The sequence below is a fragment of the Ranitomeya variabilis genome, chromosome 3, assembly GCF_051348905.1.
Source record: "Ranitomeya variabilis isolate aRanVar5 chromosome 3, aRanVar5.hap1, whole genome shotgun sequence".
In the NCBI taxonomy this organism is placed as follows: Eukaryota; Metazoa; Chordata; class Amphibia; order Anura; family Dendrobatidae; genus Ranitomeya; species Ranitomeya variabilis.
In genome coordinates, this window is record NC_135234.1 from 398,234,766 (window position 1) to 398,253,418 (window position 18,653).

The window sequence follows — 18,653 nt, forward strand, 5'->3', positions numbered from 1 at the left end:
GTGATGATTTACCCTCTTTTAAGAGTTTGATAATCCCCTCCTTTGTTTCAATTGACATCTCTCGTGTTGGAGCCATGATTCATATCAGTCCACTTGGTGCAACAGCTCTCCAAGGTGTGATCACTCCTTTTTAGATGGTGACGACTAACAAGCAGATCTAATTTGATGCAGGTGTTTTTATGGGGTATGAAAATTTACAGGGTGATTCCATAATTTTTCCCCTATGCTTGGTTAAAAAAAAGTAACCATTCCTGACTACCACATTTTTTGTTCTTGATTTCTTTTAGTGTTTCTTAAAGCCAGAAAGTTGCCATTTGAAATGACTTTAGTTTTGTGCTATGTCTGTGATCTGCTTTTTTTCTACAAAATTAAACAACTGAATGAACATCCTCCAAGGCCGGTGATTACATAGTTTTTGCCAGGGGTTGTAATATAACAGGCTTTATACCACAGTCCCAACCCTCAAAAGGCAAAATTGGAAAAAAAACCTCAAGAATCCCACAACTGCAGTCTGTCAGGTCCAAGGTCTACAACCTACATGTCAATGCTATGTTCTCATGGTTCTCCATCGCCGAGCTATGCCAAGGCCAATCGATCAGCGTGTATGTAATCTAGGAATTAAAAGTGTAAAAGGAAAAGACCAAGAAAGGGTAGAAGGCTTTTATTGTGAATAAAAAAAACAAATATGACAGAAATGCTGCTGAAGTAGGTACACTGCTCTCTTCCCAGTGCATGCTGAGCCTTACAAGTACACAATCTGAGCTCAGAGAACATGGATGCAAGGCCTGAAGCATAACAACATCTGTCTGGAGCTGGGACAGACTACTGAAAATACCTAGATAGGGGCACAGTACCAGCTGTAATGGGCCTGAGCTCTGCTCCTGAAAGGACGGAGTGTTTAAGGTACATTCTCATCTCAATACTCAGCTGCTCCTCTGAGGTATATGGTGGCCTCCCGCTGCTACTAGACCTGTAACAGCAGAACTGAAATGTAACACTACAAGGATCGGAAAAAGCAGCAGCAATGATGGCAGAACCGGCCTTTCTTATTCTGCAGGGATTGTGGAATGAGTGTAGGAGCAGCAACCCCCACCCTGTACCTTAAACAGCTCCAATCACGTCTGGCAGGACAGATAATACTTTTATCATAACCCAGCAGAGTGGGGGTGGGTGGGTAATAGGACACGGGCTCAGGGAAGAAACACTGGAGGTCAGGTGGACAGCCATTTTTCCTGCAGTGGAACCATTTGGGAGTTACACTTTTGGGATTACTTTCTCCAAGAAATCTTTCACTGCCATCATTTCCTGAAAAAAAAAAATAAAATAAAATGTTATGGGACCATTCACATAACTAAAGGGGTTGTCCACCACCTGTACAATCCATGTTTAAATAAAGTAGTCCCCCTCGTAAAATGAAATACTTTTGGGCTAAGAGCACAGAAGCCCAATAGCAGGTACTGACTGGCTGCAGGGCTCACGTGGCACAATGTCATGCAAACCCAGGTACACAACGACCCCAGTGCAGGCTGTGAGCAACTTATTTTTATTTTACAAGATGGACCATTTAATTTAAATTGGGGTTCACTAGGTAGTGGAGAACCCCATTAAAACCTACAGACAATTAGCAAATATGGTGTACACTGAATTGAAGTATATGTGTGTCATAATGTGCAACTGTGTTCTCCCATAGAAGTCATGCTTCCCGATTAGAATACCTTTCCGAGGCATGTCCATTGCATGTGTGTCATATGTGGAAGACTAGTGTGTGAAGTCATTAGTGTCTGTGCATTACACGGACAACCCGAGGACTGTGGAAGGCTGTGCTCACACAGTTTTGCAGCAACAAAATTGGTCATTTTTTTATCCATTATAATTTCTCCTTCCTTTTCTGACGATAGAAAAAAAAAAAAAAAAAAACATTGTGTGAACCATTCCCAACATTTGAAGGGATCTTCCACTACTCTTAATATGGATGATCTAACCTCAGGATAGCTCATCAATATCAGATTCCCGGGGCCCAGCACCAATCACCCGCTCGATCAGCTGTTTTCAGCTATGGCAGCGGCTCGATGTAAACAATATGGAGGGTAACAGCACAGCACAATGAATAAGAGCTGTGTGGCAGTTCTCAGCACCAGGCACAACACAATTGTAGTGGTGCCTCTGTTCAGTACACTGTTTACACCCGGCTGTTGCCAGAGCTGAAATAATAAAAAAAAACAACATTTGATCAGTGGTGTGTTGGGAGTCAGACCACCACCGATCTAATATTGATAATTATCCAATCGAAGTGTCAATAGCATAGAAGCATAGAAATGGACAATCATTTTAAAATATTCTTTGCAGTGGTGCAAACTTGCTGCCTGGCTCCCACATATTACAACTGACTGCTGGTTAAGCCAGTGAAGCTCACTGCTGGTGGACCTACCTAACAAAATTGTGTATAATTAACTATTGAAGGGAATCTGTCAGCAGGTTTTTGCCACCTAATCTGAGAGAAGCATGATGTAGGAAGAGAGCCTGAAGCAAACAATATGTAACTTTGTTTACTGGGTGCAGCCGTTCTTAGACGTAATATGAAGCAGTGCTGAGAAAGCTAACCCCGCCCACACCAGACTCTGTATTGTACATTGTCCATTGACAGCGAGCTGCTCATCACAGGAGGGGGCGGAGTTGGACTAGGAGTTGTGTGCACATTAGACCTGCAAGAATAATGTCTTAGCAATAAAACCATCAGTGTAAGTAAACAGCATACGGCTTGATAAGTGACACATTGAATTCAGTGTTTTAACTCCTACCTCATGCTGTCCTCAGATTACATAGCAAAAACCTGCTGACAGATTCTTTTTAATTATAAACTAAAATACAAAATAAATGTATGGGCACATGAATCTCTCAATAAAGCAGAATGAAAAAGAATGTCATTAACCCCTTCCCGACATGTGACGGAATAGTACGTCACATGTCGGGACCCCCGCTTTGATGTGCGCTCCGGCGGTGAGCGCACATCAAAGTCGCGACATGTCAGCTGTTTTTTACAGCTGACATGTGCGCGCAATAGCGGCAGGTGAAATCGCGATCACCCGCCGCTATTAACTAGTTAAATGCCGCTGTCAAACGCAGACAGCGGCATTTAACTACCGCATCCGGCCGTGCGGCCGGATATGAGCGCATCGCCGACCCCCGTCACATGATCGGGGGTCGGCGATGCTCCTCCATTGTAACCATAGAGGTCCTTGAGACCTCTATGGTTACTGATTGCCGGTGGCTGTGAGCGCCCCCCTGTGGTCGGCGCTCACAGCACACCGGCATTTCAGCTACATAACAGCGATCTGATGATCGCTGTTATGTAGCAGAGCCGATCGGGCTGTGCCTGCTTCTAGCCTCCAATGGAGGCTATAGAAGCATGGCAAAAGTGAAAAAAAAAAAGTTTTTAAAAATGTGAAAAAAATAAAAAAAAATATAAAAGTTTAAATCACCCCCCTTTTGCCCCAATCAAAATAAATCAATAAAAAAAACCCCCAACCTACACATATTTGGTATCGCCGCGTTCAGAATCGCCCGATCAATAAAAAAAAGCATTAACCTGATCGCTAAATGGCGTAATGAGAAAAAAATTCGAAACGCCAGATTTACGTTTTTTTGGTCGCCACGACATTGCATTAAAATGCAATAACGGGCGATCAAAAGAACGTATCTACACCAAAATGCTATCATTAAAAACGCCAGCTCGGCACGCAAAAAATAAGCCCTCACCTGACCCCAGATCACGAAAAATGGAGACGCTACGAGTATCGGAAAATGGCGCAATTTTGTTTTGTTTTTTGCAAAGTTTGGAATTTTTTTTCACCACTTAGGTGAAAAATAACCTAGTCATGTTAGGTGTCTATGAACTCGTAGTGACCTGGAGAATCATAATGGCAGGTCAGTTTTAGCATTTAGGGAACCTAGCAAAATAGGCAAGCAAAAAACAAGTGTGGGATTGCACTTTTTTTTGCAATTTCACTGCACTTGGAATTTTTTTCCCATTTTCTAGTACACGACATGCTAAAACCAATGATGTCGTTCAAAAGTACAACTCGTCCCGCAAAAAATAAGCCCTCACATGGCCAAATTGACGGAAAAATAAAAAAGTTATGGCTCTGGGAAGGAGGGGAGCGAAAAACGAAAACGGAAAAAGCTCCGGGGGTGAAGGGGTTAAAGAAGTTGTCCGGTCTAAAAGGACAAGTCTGCAGTCACGTGGAGAATCCGACAAGACTGTTTCCTGTGTGCACAATACACGTGTATTGCGCAAGGCCAATAACAGTCTAGTCGTCATGTTCTAGCTGGGAGTATGCCCATCACATACTAGTGGTCACGTGACTGCAGACACTGGCAAATCTTCGCAACGTGCATTGCATGGGAGAAGGATACACAAATCTGAAATCTCAGAGTGACTGCAGACTGCAGCCATTTTAGACCGGCCAACCCCTTTAACCCCTTCATGACCCAGCCTATTTTGACCTTCATTTTTTGCAATTCTGACCAGTATCCCTTTATGAGGTAATAACTCAGGAACGCTTCAACGGATTATTTTGTGACATATTGGGCTTCATGTTAGTGGTAAATTTAGGTCGATATTTTTTGCGTTTATTGGTGAAAAAAAATGGAAATTTGGCATTTTTCAAATTTTTAATTTCTATTCTGTTAAACCAGAGAGTTATGTGACACAAAATAGTTAATAAATAACATTACCCACATGTCTACTTTACATCAGCACAATTTTGGAAACAACATTTTTTTTTGCTAGGAAGTTATAAGGGTTAAAAGTTGACCAGCGATTTCTAATTTTTACAGCAAAATTTACAAAACCATTTTATTTTATGGACCATCTCACATTTGAAGTCAGTTTGAGGGGTCTATATGGCTGAAAATACCCAAATGTGACATTCTAAAAACTGCACCCCTCAAGGTGCTCAAAACCACATTCAAGAAGTTTATTAACCCTTCAGGTGCTTCACAGCAGCAGAAGCAACATGGAAGGAAAAAATGAACATTTCACTTTTTAGTCACAAAAATGATCTTTAAGCAACACTTTTTTTATTTTCCCAAGGGTAAAAAGAGAAACTGGACCCCAAAAGTTATTGTACAATTTGTCCCGAGTACGCTGACAACCCATATGTGGGGGGAACCACTGTTTGGGCGCACGGCAGGGCTCGGAAGGGAAGGAGCACCATTTGACTTTTTGAATGAAAAATTGGCTCCAATCTTTAGTGGACACCATGTCACGTTTGGAGACCCCCCGTGTGCCTAAACATTGGAGCTCCCCCACAAGTGACCCCATTTTGGAAACTAGACCTCCCAAGGAACTAATCTAGATGTGCGGTGACCACTTTAAACCATAAGAACTTCACATAAGTTTATAACGCAGAGCCGTGAAAATAAAAAATCATTTTTCTTTCCTCAAAAATTATTTTTTAGCAAGCATTTTTTAATCTCACAAGGGTGACAGGAGAAACTGGACCCCAAAAGTTGTTGTCCACTTTGTCCCGAGTACGCTGATACCCCATATGTGGGGGGGGGGGGAACCACTGTATGGGCACACGTAGGGGCTAGGAAGGGAAGTAGTGACGTTTTGGAGTGCAGACATTGATGGAATGGTCTGCGGGCATCATGTTACGTTTGCAGAGGCCCTGATGTGCCTAAACAGTAGAAACCCCCCACAAGTGACCCCATTTTGGAAACTAGACACACCAAGGAACTTATCTAGATGTGTGGTGAGCACTTTGAAACCCCCAGTGCTTCACAGTATTTTATAACGCACAGCCGTGAAAATAAAAAATCATTTTTTTCCCTCCAAAAATAATTTTTTAGCCCCCATTTTTTTTTATATTCTCAAGAGTAACAGGAGAAATTAGACCCCCAAAGTTGTTGTGCAATTTTTCCTGAGTACGCTTATGCCCCATATGTTTGGGTAAACCACTGTTTGGGCGCACTTCGGGGTTCGTAAGGGAGGGAGCACCATTTGACGTTTTGAACACAAGGTTGGCTGGAATCAATGGTGGTGCCATGTCGCATTTGGAGACCCCTGATGTGCCTAAACAGTGGAAACCCCTCAATTCTAACTCCAACATACCCCTAATCCCAACTCTAGCCATAACCCTAATCACAACCCTAACCAACACACCCAACCACAACCCTAACCCTAACCACAAGCCTAATCCAAACCCCAACACACCCCTAACCCTAATCTTAACCCTATTTTCAAAGCTAACCCTAATTCCAACCCTAACCCTAAGGCTATGTGCCCACGTTGCGGATTCGTGTGAGGATTTTTCAGCACAGTTTTTGAAAAATCCACATGTAAAAGGCTCTGAGTTTTACCTGCGGATTTACCGCAGATTTCCAGTGTTTTTTTGTGTGGATTTCACCTGCGGAATCCTAATAAGGAACAGGTGTAAAACGCTGCGGAATCGGCACAAAGAATTGACATGCTGCGAAAAATACAACGCAGCGTTTTCGAGCGGTATTTTCCGCACCATGGGCACAGCGGATTTGGTTTTGGTGATGGAAAACTGCTACGAATCTACAGCAGCCAATCCGCTGCGGATCCGCAGCCAAATCTGCACCGTGTGCACATAGCCTAATTCTAACCCTACCCCTAATTGCAACCCTAATTCTAACCTAATTGCAACCCTAATTCTAAACCTAATTGCAACCCTAACCCTAATTGCAACCCTAACCCCAATTCTAACCCTAATTGCAACCCTAATTCTAGCCCTAACCCTAATTGCAACCCTAACCTCAGTTCTAACCCTAACCCTAGTGGAAAAATAAAAGTAAATATATTTTCTTTATTTTATTATTGTCCCTACCTATGGGGGTGATAAGGGGTGGTTTATTTACTATTTTTTTTATTTTGATCTCTGTGATAGAACCTATCACAGTGATCAAAATGTACCTGGAATGAATCCGCCTGCAGATTCAGCGGGCGCACTGCGCATGCGCCGGCCATTTTGGAAGATGGCGGTGCCTATGGAGACGACGGACAGACAGCGGGAGGGACCCCGGAGCTCGGTAAGTATGGGGGGTGAGATCAGAGCACGGGGGAGAAAACAGGAGGATGGAGGGGAGGAGATTAGTGGCGGTGATGGGGGCAGATCGTGGTCTCCAGCCATGGCCGATGATATTGCAGCATCGGCCATGGCTGAATTGTAATATTTCACCAATTTTCATTGGTAAAATATTATGAGTGCTCTGATTGAAAGTGAAAGAGAAACAGTCAATCAGGGCGATCGTAGCCACCCCACCTGGGCTGAAGTACCACTCCACCTGTCCCTGCAAGTCGGGTACAATTACAGTTAACCCTTTCACCCGACCTGCAGGAACCCGATCATTCTGTGACACAGCATATGCGTCACAGGTCGGATTGGCACCGACTTTCATGACGCATATGCTGTGTCACAGGTCGGGAAGGGGTTAAAGAGTAAAATAACTTTACTGCGGGGGGCACACAATTCTTACCTCCTGACTGGTGTTGTGCATAACTCCAGGATATGATTTGAACTGAACCTTTGTTGGGGTCACCACAGTTTTCAGCTTTTCGGAGGTGAGCGTTCCAAAGCGAACTGGAATCATGGGATCAGCTTCCCCGTGACATTGCAGGATGGAGATGTCCTTATTTACACCACATGAGGCCTACAATTAAGGAAAAAAAACACTAAGTATTACGACAGTAAAAGAACCATAACAGACATTCCAGCTTTCTTGCAAAATTCAGTCTCCTTCTTTTGCCCACTTTATTATGGAGTGATATTTTCTGCATATTAAAACAATAGAAGCCTAAATTCTTAAATCTGATCCTTACTGAAGTCTGTGGTCTTAATATAGTAGCCTTACTTTTAATTTTGCCTTAAAGGGATTGCCACAACTAACAACAGACTGGTGGGGTGTGCTGCGCAGCACTACCACTGATAGGCGGTTATCCGCTCTGACGACGAATGGTTGTAAACAGTGTACGGAGCTGGAACAGCATAGCCGCGGTCACTTCTGAGTTCTGCAGCACTTAAAGGGAATTGCTCAGCAGGTTTTTGCTACTTTATCTGAAATCAGAATAATATAAAGAGACCCTGATTTCTGTGATCTATCACTTAATTTATTGGGTGCAGCACTTGTGATACAATCAGAGTTTTTAGATTTAGCGCTCATCAATTCAGGAAGCTGCATTGTCTGCAGTCCAAGGTGAGGGGGGCATGCAGGGATGTAGCCAGTCCCCTGGCTTCTAGTAGCAGCCAGTCCACTGATAATGTCTCCTTTACTGCAAGGCTACTAGCAGGAAGTAGGCCATGCCCCCCCCCCCGGATTGAAGACACTATAGTGGGGCTGGTGTGACAGGAGACGTTTTTCACTGCGCTGCTCACCCCTCCGTCTGGGACATTACAGCAGTGTGTGCAGCTCCATGTTGTTCGGGATATGGGGCTGTGTAAAGTGCCCTGAGCTATGTTTTTACTGACACTATTTTTGGATATATACAATGTTTTGATCACCTTTTATTGCAAGGTTTCAGCGGCCAAGCAAAAAAGTAATTCTGGAGTTAATTATTTTTTTGTTACACTGTTTACAGATTGGATTAATTCATTTTATATTTTGATAGACCGGACATTTCTGAACGCAGCAATATCAAATATGTATTTTTTAATGCTTTTATTTTCAATGGGGCAAAAGGTGGTGATTTAAACTGTTTTCTTTTTTCAGATTTTTTAAAACTTTATTTTTACTGTATTAAATAATCCCCTTAGGGGACTTGGAAACTGTGATCGTCTGATCGCTAGAGCTATACATAGCAATGCAACAACACTGCCATATATAGCAGAAATCGCAATCTAGGAACGCCGGCCACAGACCGGCATTCACAGCAGAATCATAATGAAAGGCATGTGGATCATCAGCAGACGTCACGGTCTGACAGCGTGATTTAACAGGTTAACCCCTTAACGACCGCCGATACGCCTTTTAACGGCGGCAGTTAAGGGTACTTAAACCACAGCGCCGTTAATTAACGGCGCTGTGGAATAAGTGAATAGCGCCCCCCCAGAGTCAGATTTTCTCTGGGGTCTCGGTTACTGGGGATAGCCGAGACCACAGAGAACATGATTAGGGTTTTTTACCGACCCCCGGGTTGCGATCGCCGGTAATTAACCGTTTACCGGCGGTCGCAAAAAAAAACAAAAAAAACGCGATTTTCCATTTAATTTCTCTGTCCTCCGATGTGATCGCACATCAGAGGACAGAGAAATGGGGTCCCTGATCGCCCCCCCGATACTCACCTGTCTCCCCCGGTGCTCCCGATGGGCGCCGCCATCTTGTTCCGGCCAAAAAAATGGCGGGCGACTGCGCAGTGCGCCCGCCGGCCAGCACCCGGAAGATCTTTGGGGTCTCGGCTGCCGGGGGTAGCCGAGACCCCAAAGAACATGATCAGGGTCGGTTTTTACCGACCCTTGTTTTGCGATTGCCGGTAATTAACTGTTTACCGGCGACCGCAAAAAAAAAAAAAAAGCCGTGTGTCATTCTCTGTCCTCTGATGTGATCGCACATCAGAGGACAGAGAAATAGGGGGATTTGGGGACCCTGTTATACTTACCGGTGTCCCTGGGTCCTCCTGCGTCCCCTCCTGCCCGCCGGCTTCTTCATCCGGTAAGAAAATGGCGGGCGCATGCGCAGTGCTCCCGCCATGATCTGCCGGCCGGCAGCTGGAAGAGTTGGGGCTCAATTTAGGGTTAGGGCTAGGGTTAGGCTTCTTTCACACTTGCGTCGGTACGGGTCCATCGCAATGCGTTGGCCCGACGTACTGATGCACGTTGTGAAAATTGTGCACAATGTGGGCAGCGGATGCAGTTTTTCAACACATCCGCTGCCCAGTCTATGTCCTGGGGAGGAGGGGGCGGAGTTATGGCCGCACATGCGCGGTTGGAAATGGCAGCCGCGACATACAAAAAAACGTTACATTGAACTTTTTTTGTGACGACAGTCCACCAAAACACAACAGATCCAGTGCAGGATGGACGCGACGTGTGGCCATCTATCGCGATCCGTCGGCAATACAAGTCTATGGGCAAAAAACGCATCCTGCGGGCACATTTGCAGGATCCGTTTTTTGTCCAAAACGACGGATTGCGACAGATGCCACACGACGCAAGTGTGAAAGTAGCCTTAGGGCTAGGGTTAGGTTTGGGGCTAAAGTTAGAGCTAGGGTTGGGGCTAAAGTTAGGGTTAGAGTTGGGATTAGGGTTAGGGTTACGTTTGGGATTAGGGTTAGGTTTGGGTTGAGATTAGGATTAGGCGTGTGTTGGATTTAGGGTTTTGATTAGGGTTATGGTTAGGGCTGGGATTAGGGTTGTTTTGGGGTTAGGGTTGTGATTATCGTTAGGGTTGTGATTAGGATTATGGATCGGGTTGGGATTAGGGTTAGGGGTGTGTTGGGATTAGGGTTGGAGTTAGAATTGGGGGGGTTTCCACTGTTTAGGTACATCAGGGGGTCTCTAAACGCCACAGCCAATTTTGCGCTCAAATGGTGCTCCCTCCCTTCTGAGCTCTGCCGTGCGCCCAAACAGTGGTTTACCCCCACATATGGGGCATCAGCATACTCGGAATAAATTGGACAACAACTTTTGGGGTCCAATTTCTCCTGTTACCCTTGTGAAAATAAAAAATTGGGGGCTAAAAAAAATATTTTTTGTGGAAAAAAAAATATTTTTTATTTTCACGACTCTGCATTATAAACTTCTGTGAAGCACTAAGGAATTCAAAGTTCTCAACACACATCTAGATAAGTTCCTTGGGGGGCCTAGTTTCCAAAATGGGGTCACTTGTGGGGGGTTTCTACTGATTAGGTACATCGGGGGCTCTGCAAACGCAACATAACGCCCGCAGACCATTCTATCAAAGTCTGCATTCCAAAACGGTGCTCCTTCCCTTCCGAGCTCTGCCATGCGCCCAAACAGTGGTTTACCCCCACATATGGGGTATCAGCCTACTCAGCATAAATTGCACAATAAATTTTGGGGTCCAATTTCTCCTGTTACCCTTGTGAAGGTAAAAATTTTGGGGTAAAAAGATCATTTTTGTGGAAAAAATATTTTTTTTTATTTTCATGGCTCTACATTATAAACTTCTGTGAAGCAGTTGGGGGTTCATAGTGCTCACCACACATCTAGATAACCTCTTTGGGGGGCCTAGTTTCCAAAATGGGGTCACTTGCGGGGGGTTTCTACTGTTTAGGTACATCAGTTGCTCTGCAAATGCAACGACGCCCGCAGACCATCCTATCAAAGTCTGCATTCCAAGCGGCGCTCCTTCCCTTCCGAGCCCCGATGGGTGCCCAAACAGTGGCCCCCACACACACACACACATACATACGGGGTATCAGCGTACTCAGGACAAACTGGTCAACAGATTTTGGGGTCCAATGTCTCCTGTTACCCTTGAGAGAATAAAAAATTGCAGGCTAAAAAAATCATTTTTGAAGACAAAAAAAGGATTTTTTATTTTCACGGCTCTACTTTATAAATTTCTGTGAAGCACTTGGGGGTTTAAAGTGCTCACCACACATCTAGATAAGTTCCTTAAGGGGTCTAGTTTCCAAAATGGTGTCACTTGTGGGGGTTTCCACTGTTTAGGCACATCAGGGGCTCTCCAAACGCGACATGGCGTCCGATCTCAATTCCAGCCAATTCTACACTGAAAAAGTAAAACGGCACTCCTTCTCTTCCAAGCTCTGCGGTGCGCCCAAACAGTGGTTTACCCCCACATATGGGGTATTGACGTACTCAGGAGAAATTGCACAACAACTTTTGTGGTCTAATTTCTCCTGTTACCCTCGTGAAAATAAGAATTTGAGGGCGAAAAGATCATTTTTGTGTAAACAAATGCGATTTTTTATTTTCACGGCTCTACGTTATAAACTTCTGTGAAGCACTTGGGGGCTCAAAGTGCTCACCACACATCTAGATAAGTTCCTTAAGGGGTCTAGTTTCCAAAATAGTGTCATTTGTGGAGCGTCTCCACTGTTTAGGCACATCAGGGGCTCTCTAAACGTGACATGGCATCCGATCTCAATTCCAGCCAATTCTGCATTGAAAAAGTCAAACGGCGCTCCTTCTCTTCCAAGCTCTGCGGTGCGCCCAAACAGTGGTTTACCCCCACATATGGCGTATTCAGGAAGAATTGCACAACAAAATTGATGGTTACATTTCTGTTTTTACACTTGTGAAAATAAAAAAAAAATGGTTCTGAAGTAAAATGTTTGCAAAAAAAAGGTAAATGTTCATTTTTTCCTTCCACATTGTTTCAGTTACTGTGACGCACGTAAAGGGTTAATAAACTTCTTGAATGTGGTTTTGAGCACCTTGAGGGGTGCAGTTTTTAGAATGGTGTCACACTTGGTTATTTTCTATCATATGGGAAATATTATTTATTAACTATTTTTTGTGACATATCTCTCTGATTTAAGGGCATAAAAATACAAAGTTTGAAAATTGCAAACATTTTAAAAATTTTCGCCATATTTCCATTTTTTTCATAAATAATCGCAAGTAATATCGAAGAAATGTTACCACTAACATGAAGTACAATATGTCACGAAAAAACAATCTCAGAATTAGCAGGTATATGTTAAAGTGATCCAGAGTTATAACCTCATAACCTGACAGTGGTCAGAATTGTAAAAATTGGCTCGGTCATTAAGTACCAAATAGGCTCTGTCACTAAGGGGTTAACGGAGCTCCAATCCACCCACAGATGTTAGAGGCACATGATGGCTTTCTAAATCAGCCATCATGTGTGGGGAAAGACGTGGGCTCCACATGCAAGCCCACATCAAAGACAAGGACATGACACATGATGTAAATATACTTCATATATTGTGAAAACCGTTTACCACCACAGTACTGGTTACCATTCTGAGGACTGGGGGAAGGGGGGGGGGGGGGGTGATTATCGTTAATAGCTATTCTGAAAGAACTGCCTAGATCATGAAGTCATAAAAATGTGTTTGTATGTATAGAGCATAGTCTATGGCTATGATGGAGGTTGCTCTTGGTATCGTATAATACACCAAAGCAAATGAAAAAGGACCTTTCAATAAATATTAGATTTCACTATAGGTTTACTCAAATTTTACCTGAGGGAAAGACTTGTGTAGCGGCAGCCAGCAGCTAAGTCCCACAATTCCAGCAAGTTTGTGTTGACAGGTCAGGGCAGTATACAAGGACAGGGCACCTCCCTGGAAAAGAACAAGAACGGATGTGGAAATCTTCATTATTATATATGCAAACGATCAAAATATAAACCAGACAATAGATTAGTGTCAGCACTTTGCGCAAACCTCCCTTAACTAGTGTGGCTGCCAGACACCATGAAATTTGGAAGCCCGGACCAGTTTTAATGTTGACATTCACAAATAAAACCAAAAAGAGAAATAAAAACTTATCACGAAAGAGAGAGTAGTGGTCACATGGCTTCGAGTATGCAGAGCACAGATGGAGCAGTCACGTGACGTCTGCTGGAACTGTGAGCAAAGTACTAACAGTGTGTGTATGTCACCCACCATTGGGATTCCCCGTATCAGACCCTCTCCCTAATTATATACCTGGCCCAGAAAATGAAACCACAGGTATGAGCTGACCAATTTAAAGTGAGCCTGTCAGGTGAAAAATGCTATTAACCTGCACATATGGGGTTAATCTGAAGGTTAATAGCACTCTGAAGCCATGTGGCTGCCGTTCTTTATGACTGGAAGCCCTGTGGCTGCCGGGAATATTAGAGGCGTGGTTTCAGTCACCGCTCAGTACATAGCGAGCAGCGGCTGTAACCGCGCACTGACAACCGGCTCTACAGTGCATCAGTGCTAAGCCGACTGTCAGTCACAGCCACCGCTGACTCTGTGCTTAGTCACTGACACCACGCCATACAGTCCTCTGACTGAAAGCAGGAGGCTGCAGGGAGGAATCAAGCTCATTTCTTCCCAGTAGCCAGGCTCTCAGTGTGCTGGCCACATGGTTACAGAACGTTATTAACCTGCAGATTAACCCCATATGTTAATAGTGGTTTTTTTCTTTCAAATGAATGATTATCTTTAAGAATTATATTTAGAATTTCACATCCTGCTAGAAGAACTCTTACCCAAATCTATAATGACAGGCCCCCTACTCCAATGTGTAAACTACCAATCATGTACATTTTTTGTGAAACTAGCTGGAAACAGTCTATTTCAGTCGGTGAAGAATGGCAGACATTCTCTAGCGATAATGACGATCACTATGACTGTACCATTATTGCTCGAGTAGTGTGTTTTCCGCTATATCGGCTACGTGAAAGATAAAAACAGTGTCAATTGTAGAAACTTTAGAAACTGTGTTTTGCAACTTATCTAAAACGGACGTATGGACACAGGCAGTTTGATGCCTCCATGACCCAAATACTAGCCAAATTGGGCAGAGCAGGGCTATTAGATAAGCAATTGTTCATCTTCTCAGTACTTTAAAGGGGTTGTCCACCGGGTAAGGGTGTTACTTCATGTTAAAGGAAAATGTATTAATCTGCTTTGAACTTTTTTTTTATCTGCCTGGAGTTTGTGTCAGACTGTTATAATCTGGGTATATGCTTTAATAAAAAGTACTTGATTTAAAAAAAGGGGGGGGTCTATTCATAAGCTAGAAGTCTGCAGTCCCTCTATGTGTCACTATGTGACTGCAGACTTTTGAATCCTCACTTAGCGAAACACTGAGGATCCTCCGATGCGGTGATCAGTGGTCATGTGACCACAAATATGTGATGTGCATACTCCCAGCCACATTCCGACTAGATGGGGGCGGCCTCACTCACTGCAAGTGTACAAGGGTGGAAACAGTCTAGTCGGAATGTGGCCGGGAGTACACACATCGCATTACCACCTTTCACAGCACCAAAGAATCCTCACAAAGCGCAGTGCACACAATGTAAGGATTCACAAGTCTGCAGTCACAGAGTGACTGAAGACTTGTAGCTTAAGACCAGACAATCCCATTAGTGGTGAAAAACTACCATCTCCAAGCAAATATATGTTCTGCTTTATAAAGGGGGATGTGCAGCCGCCAAACACCACTGATGGGGCAGACAGAGCACTAATATGCATCCAATAAGTGAAAATGAAGTGTAATTAAGCTGCAGATCTGTAATTTTTGCATGGTAGGTAGGTACCTGTGAAAATCCACCAAGAACAATCCTATTAGCTGGAATTCCATTCTTCACCTCGTGTTCAATTATGCTTTTAACTGAAAGGACAAGAAAAGTAAAGTAGAAAACCAAGAAATGGGCAGATACCACATATGCACCCTTTACAGATGCTGACTAACTACTTTCCCTGTACTCGGTTGGAGGAAAGCAGACTATTCCAGCACCATGTCCCACTTATGTGCCGAGGGCTCAAGAACTGTGCCCACACAATATACAGCATGTCTGGGCTGCAACAACCAAGGATGGCGTATGCCACTGTCAATCGCTAAAGCGGGACCTAATGTTTTTATTTTACTCACTTATATAGCGCCATTAACGCCACAGCGCTTTACAGACATCATCATTACTGTCCCCATTGGAGTGTGGGAGGAAAATGAAAAACCTGAAGCAAAACCACGGGAAGAACATATAAATTACTTGCAGATGTTGTCCTTAGTGGGATTTGTACCTGCTGCAAAGGAGTAGTGCTAACAACCGAGGTGCCCATAATACTAAAGCGGTCTTTACAGGAGGAGAGAGCTCCATCTATAAACCCATTGCCAGTGAACCCACATTACAATCCTGGAGTTTCCATGGCAAGCAGGGCTAACATACACCCCCAGGTCTGCCATGTAAGTAAGCCCTATTAGGCCTTCGCTAATGCAAGACTACGAGGATGCTTGTCAGTAACACAATCGGCCATACTAAACTGCACTACAACAGTTTTCCAATGGGTCAATGTAAGAAAAACACTTTGATTCCACTCTGCAACCACTACTGCATGCATCCAACAGCCAAAATGCCCTATGGAGATTTGTAGGCAGTTTGCTGAACCACTTTTATGCTACTTGGGGTCAACAATAGCCAGTCTGAGAGACTTTTTATTTCACCTTTAACTGGGTCTCATTTATGGCTCTTAAAGGGGTTGGATGAGACTAAAACAATTTTTTTTTTTTTTAAGGCATGATAAACTGGCATAATCACTTTTCGGCATCCCTGCGAATATTACGCTGTCATCAGAGAAACATCCAATGATGCGATCTGTTAGTCACCTGGCCTCTGCCGCAGTCCTGTGACTTGTGAATGGGGCAGACAATGCTGCTGGAGCGCCCTCCACTGGATCCTCGGTGGCGCTGGAATACGAGCATGCCACTGGATATTATTCTGAAGTCATCGCTGCCCTAGACGACATTTATTTCACTGCCGAACTATCCTTTACAAAGCTAGCACCAACACTACAGTAGAAAGGCGCTGTTCACTTTTACCAGGGCGTTAGGGTAATATAAATACAATTGTATTATATTTAGTGTTTTATACTATAAAAATAAGTATAAACCACTAAAAAAAAAAAAATTTATAAAGTGAAACATTTATTTTTGCATTTATGGACTTAAATTATTCATAAACCAGCATAAAATGGCGTCTGACCAGTTTATACAGCTTCTTATATTTCGGCTTATTGGCCTCTCCCCACTGAGAAGGGGGAACGGTCGCCCAAGCACACACACGTATGACAGGTCGGGAGGGAAAGCAGTTGGCCAACGAGCAATTAAAGGTCATCTTACTGCTATCTGAAGCCTTCTTAATGCCTGCCTCGTCCTCCGGCGCATCTGGACTCAGACCCATGAGGTCAAACCTGCGAGGAAAAGAAGAAAAGGGTCCGTAACAAGAAGCTTCAGTAATCAGCCAAGCAGACCCGAGCCGGACGCAGACTCACCATGCCGGCATCACCATCTTCATGTTCAGGGTCACAGGAATGCGCGGCCTGCAGGTAGTAAGTAAGGGTTACTGTCATCAGGAGGCCTACACATCACTATCAAATCCACAGACATTAATACTTACGCGTGTGGGCAGATGTATTTCACATGAGGCAGTTTAATTGCAGACAGGGCCTCGGCCCAGCCATGTCTGGAGAAGAAGAGAACAAACCTATGGCTGTTACCTACATACAACACAAACCTCTCTGGGGGCGGCAATGTGAGATACAGGATGGGCCGAGGAGATGGAGCTGGCCCCTTATCCGAAATTCGCCTCATGTACATTTATCATTGCAGGTGAGGAGACCCAGAAATCAGTGTGTGTGTGTGTGTGTGTGTGTGTGTGTGTGTGTGTGTGTGTGTGTGTGTGTGTGTGTGTGTGTATATATATACGCTATATAAATTATTATTATTATATAATGTCACCGCAAATAGTGATGGGCCACAGAAAGTGCCCTCCATGTGGCCAGTGCTGGGCCGGACCCCTGGGATCCATGGTGACGATGACCCATCAGGTGCTTCTCCTCTGCTGCACTTGGCAATGTCACTCAGTGGCATGGAGCAGGGCTAATGGGTGCCCTCTCCCCTGAGGACCCCTATCACACATCCTCCCATATTGTGGCACCTATCAGTCCCTCAGGAGACACCACCCGCCTGCACGACCACCAGGTCAGCCGGTGGATCACTTACCCAGAGTCCCCTAGGCCATGGAGGAAGATCACCTGCGGACAGAAGACACACAGGTCAGACACGCCGGAGGACGCTACCCCGCACTAATCACCGCACAGTAACGTGCTCACCGCTGCGGTCTCTCGCTCCCCTCCGGGGACGGTCACAGCGTCGGTGAGTAGCGGCACTGACATGTTGTTTCCGCACATGCACCGGAGTGATGTCACACACCGCCCCGGTGACCCCTGACCTCCCGAGAAGAAACAATGAGCCGCAGCCGCTGAGCGGATCTAACCCCGGCGCATGTCACGTGATCGCGCCTCTCCCCGAACGTCACGGCCACACGCAGCAGTAATCCATCACATGCCATTAGGCGGCCATCTTACTTGTGGCGGAAAAGCCCCAAAGGCAGAGGGTTTTTTCCTTCTCAGTTCATTGAACTAAAAATCTGATTTTTATCCTTTTTGTACGGACTGTGAAATCCATTCTGCTACTAAGCAGTAGCTATGCTAGCTAAGGCTACTTTCACACTAGCGTCGGGAACAACCCGTCGCTGCGCGTCGGGCCGACGTTCCCGACGCTAGTGTGGTCTCCGCCGCACAACGGGGGCAGCGGATGCATATTTTCCACGCATCCGCTGCCCCATTGTGAGGTGCGGGGATGTGCGGGGAGGTGGGGGCGGAGTTCCGACTGCGCATGCGCAGTCGGAAAAAGCGGACCGTCGGGAGCAAAAAACGTTACATGTAGCGTTTTGTTTTCCCGACGGACCGCTACCATACGCCCAAACGCCGCCAAACGCATTCACCGTTTGGAAATGCGTCGCAAATGCGTCGCAAATGCGTCGCTAATGTTACTCTATGACGAAACAACGTATCCAGCAAAAACTTTTGCTGGATGCGGCGTTTCGCAAAAACGACGCATTTGCGACGTATTGCAGTTAACGCTAGTGTGAAAGTAGCCTAAGAGTGTACACTCAACCCGAGAAGGTCAATAACAAAC

At 44.8% G+C, this 18,653-nt stretch overlaps 1 protein-coding gene across 1 annotated transcript; it reads right to left on the reverse strand.

Annotated features, from left to right (window-relative positions):
- Window positions 1-646: 646 nt before the first annotated feature.
- Window positions 647-18,006, reverse strand: LYPLA2 (lysophospholipase 2). Its single transcript, XM_077296147.1, has 9 exons — window positions 17,786-18,006; window positions 17,676-17,707; window positions 17,071-17,136; window positions 16,946-16,993; window positions 16,794-16,864; window positions 15,214-15,287; window positions 13,157-13,258; window positions 7,504-7,677; window positions 647-1,305 (listed from the first exon to the last, which is right to left on the reverse strand). Exons 1-9 carry the CDS (start codon window positions 17,861-17,863, stop codon window positions 1,255-1,257), a joined length of 696 nt encoding a protein of 231 aa, XP_077152262.1. The 5' UTR covers window positions 17,864-18,006; the 3' UTR covers window positions 647-1,254.
- Window positions 18,007-18,653: the final 647 nt, after the last annotated feature.

Bases quoted from the DNA above. Each gene is read 5' to 3' on its own strand.
- LYPLA2 (XM_077296147.1), bottom strand. From the start codon at position 17,863: ATGTGCGGAAACAACATGTCAGTGCCGCTACTCACCGACGCTGTGACC. The intron at 17,708-17,785 runs GTGAGCACGTTA...TTCTGTCCGCAG, and splicing joins GGGAGCGAGAGACCGCAGCG to GTGATCTTCCTCCATGGCCT. The intron at 7,678-13,156 runs GTAAAATTTGAG...CCTTAATTGTAG, and splicing joins TACACAAGTCTTTCCCTCAG to GCCTCATGTGGTGTAAATAA.